This window comes from Vipera berus (assembly GCF_964194415.1).
Source record: "Vipera berus genome assembly, chromosome: 16".
Taxonomy (NCBI): Eukaryota; Metazoa; Chordata; class Lepidosauria; order Squamata; family Viperidae; genus Vipera; species Vipera berus.
This window is the reverse complement of record NC_138219.1, coordinates 9086274-9089645: the sequence shown is the minus strand read 5'-3', so window position 1 is coordinate 9089645 and position 3372 is coordinate 9086274. Positions and strand designations below refer to the sequence as shown.

Below are 3372 nucleotides of genomic sequence, written 5' to 3'. Positions count from 1 at the left end.
AAAAAAAACACTCATTAACAAAAACCCTTAGCAAACTGAGCAATCCTGCCAAAAAACAGAATAAATATTTTGTCCACGGAAGAGAAAAAAAAATTCTTTAAAAACAGAAGTGCTCTGTGTGTTTTTAACGGTGACCAGTAGGGGGTGGAGTTGTTTGATTAACTTCCTGAAATAATGACAAAACAGGAAATGGGAAACTTGTACACATATACGTGTACGCACACACATAAACACACACAAGCGCAGACACTCAGACATGGGTTTTTTTTGTTTCCTTTATTGTGGCGCTTATAATTCCTTTCAAAAGCTTTTAGATAGACCTTGGCGAGGAAGTGATGGTCTTCCCCCATCATGGTTAAGTAAAATTTGCTTTATGCTATTTTTAATCGGTGTGGAATGAACTGCCAATACGTCCAGCTGGTTGACATTAACCTATATATTTGGTTGATATGTTTGCTTCCTTCCACACACGACGTAGTCTTCCAGACCCTGATCATCTCTTCTGCTCCTTCTCCAGTGAAATATTCTTAAAATAAATGACCTAGAACTGGGCACCAAGGAGGTAGGTCTGACCAATAAGAATGACATTGGTTGATTTGCGTCTTTTCTTTTGCAGGCAATTTGTCAGCTGGCCTTGTTTTTTTTTCTTTCTTTCAGGCACAAAGATCATATTTTCATTCCTTCTCCCCCCCAGAATTAACATTTGATGGCTGTTAATAAGTTCTTGAACATGGTTCCTTCTTTTGTGGAGGAGAAGAAGGAAGAGAGTGAGAAGGACAAGGAGAAGGAGGATGATGAGGAGGAGGAGGTGGAGGAGATGAAGAAGGAGGAGGAGGAGGAGGAGGAGGAGGAGGAGGAAGAGAGAAAGAAGATGCAGAAAAAGAAGAAAGAGGAGGAGGAGGAGGAGAAGGAGAAGGAGAAGGAGAAGGAGAAGAAGAAGAAAAAGAAAAAGAAGAAAAAGAAGAAGAAAAAGGAGAAGGAGAAGGAGAAAGAAAAGGAGGAGAAGGAGAAAGAGGAGAAGGAGAAGGAGGAGAAGAAGAAAGAGGAGGAGAAGAAAGAGGAGGAGAAGAAAGAGGAGAAGGAGAAGGAGGAGCAGAAGAAAGAGGAGGAGAAGAAAGAGGAGGAGAAGAAAGAGGAGAAGGAGAAGGAGGAGCAGAAGAAAGAGGAGGAGAAGAAAGAGGAGGAGAAGAAAGAGGAGAAGGAGAAGGAGGAGCAGAAGAAAGAGGAGCAGAAGAAAGAGGAGGAGAAGAAAGAGGAGGAGAAGAAAGAGGAGCAGAAGAAAGAGGAGGAGGGGCAGAAGAAGAAGAAGAAGAAGAAGATCACCATCATCATTGGTCCCAGGCCACCAAATTGTCAGTGGCACCATCCAGGTGAGCTCTCAAAACCTAGAAAAGATGATCAGAATTTCTCAAACAAGCCACCATATCTGTAGCATCCAACAAGAGCACTTCTCATTCCGCGGACGCAAGAACCGCACGTAGAAGATTGCAGTGTCCAAGGTGATCTCACAGGGCTTCTGCAGCGAGATGACCCCTTTTGCTGTGATGGTCTGGGATCGCTTCCAATGACACCCAACAGGTGGCATTTCCCAAAGCTTGTCCATCTATGACCCTTTCCTTCTCGCTAGACACCTATCGAGATCGACAGCCAATTGTGACCCTTCGCTGCCATCTAGTGGACAATTTGAATACCTACGTCTGCAACTTCCTTCCTTCCTTTTCTTCTATTTCCTCCCTTCCTTCCTCCTTCCTTCCTCCCTCTCTTCTTCCTTCCTTCTTCTATTTCCTTCCTTCTTTCCTCCCTCCATTCCTTCCCCTTCTATTTCCTCCCTCTCTCCTTTCTTCTACTCTCTCTCTCTCTCTCTCTCTCTCTCTCTCTCTCTCTCTCTCTCTCTCTCTCTCTCATCTATCTATCTATCTATCTATCTATCTATCTCTATCTATCTCTCTATCTCTCTATCTCTCTATCTCTCTATCTATCTATCTATCTATCTATCTATCTATCTATCTATCTATCTATCTATCTATCTATCTATCTATCTATCTATCATCCTCAAATGGCTCCAAAGCCCTGTTGTGGATGCATGCCTGAAGATGCACTTCACTCCTGCACAGCATCATCACAGAATTTGAAGCAGGGAATATTTTCAGACTGGACCATCCGGGTTTCAAAACAAAAATAAAGCTCTTCCATTCTAGCAAAGCCAGCCTGTTTCTGTCTGTCACCGTTTTCTAAGCTGCCTGGGTGTTGTTTGCAGTCCTAAGAATGCTAAACTGAGAGCATTTTCCAAGACGCTGGATGCTTTTATGTTATTTCACTGACATCCCTCGTGATTTAAACACGCCCCATCAGAATCGCGCTTTTAATTAACTCAAGTCAGCGTTTGCCTGTCTGCTTGGTGGCTCAAATCATTTTAAGAAGCACAGAGTGGATGGGGAGGAACAAAGTATCGCTCCCCTTTGTAGAACAACCGCTAATTCTCACTCTTTCCGTGAATTAGCTGCTGACACTCATATTTTGCCTCACGGGACAGGTGGGAATTTGGAGCTGAATTTGCTGAGTCCAGGTAGTCCCTGAGTCCAGGTAGCTCACGACCACAGCTGAGCCCAAAATGTGTGTCGCTAAGCGAGGAATTTGTTAAGCAAGCTCTGCCCCGTTTTTACACTTTTTCTTGCCACATTTGCTAAGGGAATCTCTGCGGTTGTTAAGTTAGTAAGAGAGGTTGTTAAGTAAATCCCGCTTCCCGCACCGATTTCGCTTGTCAGAAGGTGCTTTTTCAGGAGGCAACAGGACTTCCTTATTTTTCTTTGAAGATGTTTTCACCCGAGGTATTAGTACCGCCTTGTAAAACTCCAGTGAGACCTCACCTGGAATATTGCAGCCAGTTTTGGTCACCATATGAAAAAAAAATATGTTGAGAGTTTGGAAAAAATTCAGAGAAGAGCAACTAAGATGATGAAAGGCCTGGAGACCAAAATGTACGAAGAATGGCTGCAAGATTTGGGTTTGGCTAGTCTCCTGAAAAGAAGAAATAGGGGAGACGTGACAGCAGTGTTTTGATATCCGAGGGGCTGCCACAAGGCAGAGGGGGCCAGGTGGTTCACCAGAGCACCAGAGGGAAGGATGAGAAACAGTGGTTGGAAACTGACCAAGGAGAGAAGCAACCTGGAACTAAGGAGAAACTTCCTGACAGGGAGGACAATCAACCAGTGGAACAGAAATTGCCACCAGAAATCGTAGGCACTCCATCACTGGAGATTTTTAAGAAGAGATGGGACAGTCACTTGTCTGAGATGGTATAGGTCCTCCTGCTTGAGCAGGGGGCTGGACTAGAAGACCTCCAAGGTCCCTTCTGTTCTATTCTTCAGCCAA

General features: G+C 44.2%; 1 protein-coding gene across 1 annotated transcript; it reads left to right on the top strand.

The window, feature by feature from the left end:
• The first annotated feature begins 216 nt into the window (after positions 1-216).
• Positions 217-1950, top strand: LOC308675421 (uncharacterized protein). The gene is made up of 2 exons (XM_081340759.1): positions 217-562; positions 658-1950. The coding sequence occupies exon 2, from the start codon at positions 707-709 to the stop codon at positions 1430-1432; it is 726 nt and encodes a 241-aa protein (XP_081196885.1). The 5' UTR covers positions 217-562; positions 658-706; the 3' UTR covers positions 1433-1950.
• Positions 1951-3372: the final 1422 nt, after the last annotated feature.

Bases quoted from the DNA above. Each gene is read 5' to 3' on its own strand.
- LOC308675421 (XM_081340759.1), top strand. From the start codon at position 707: ATGGCTGTTAATAAGTTCTTGAACATGGTTCCTTCTTTTGTGGAGGAG.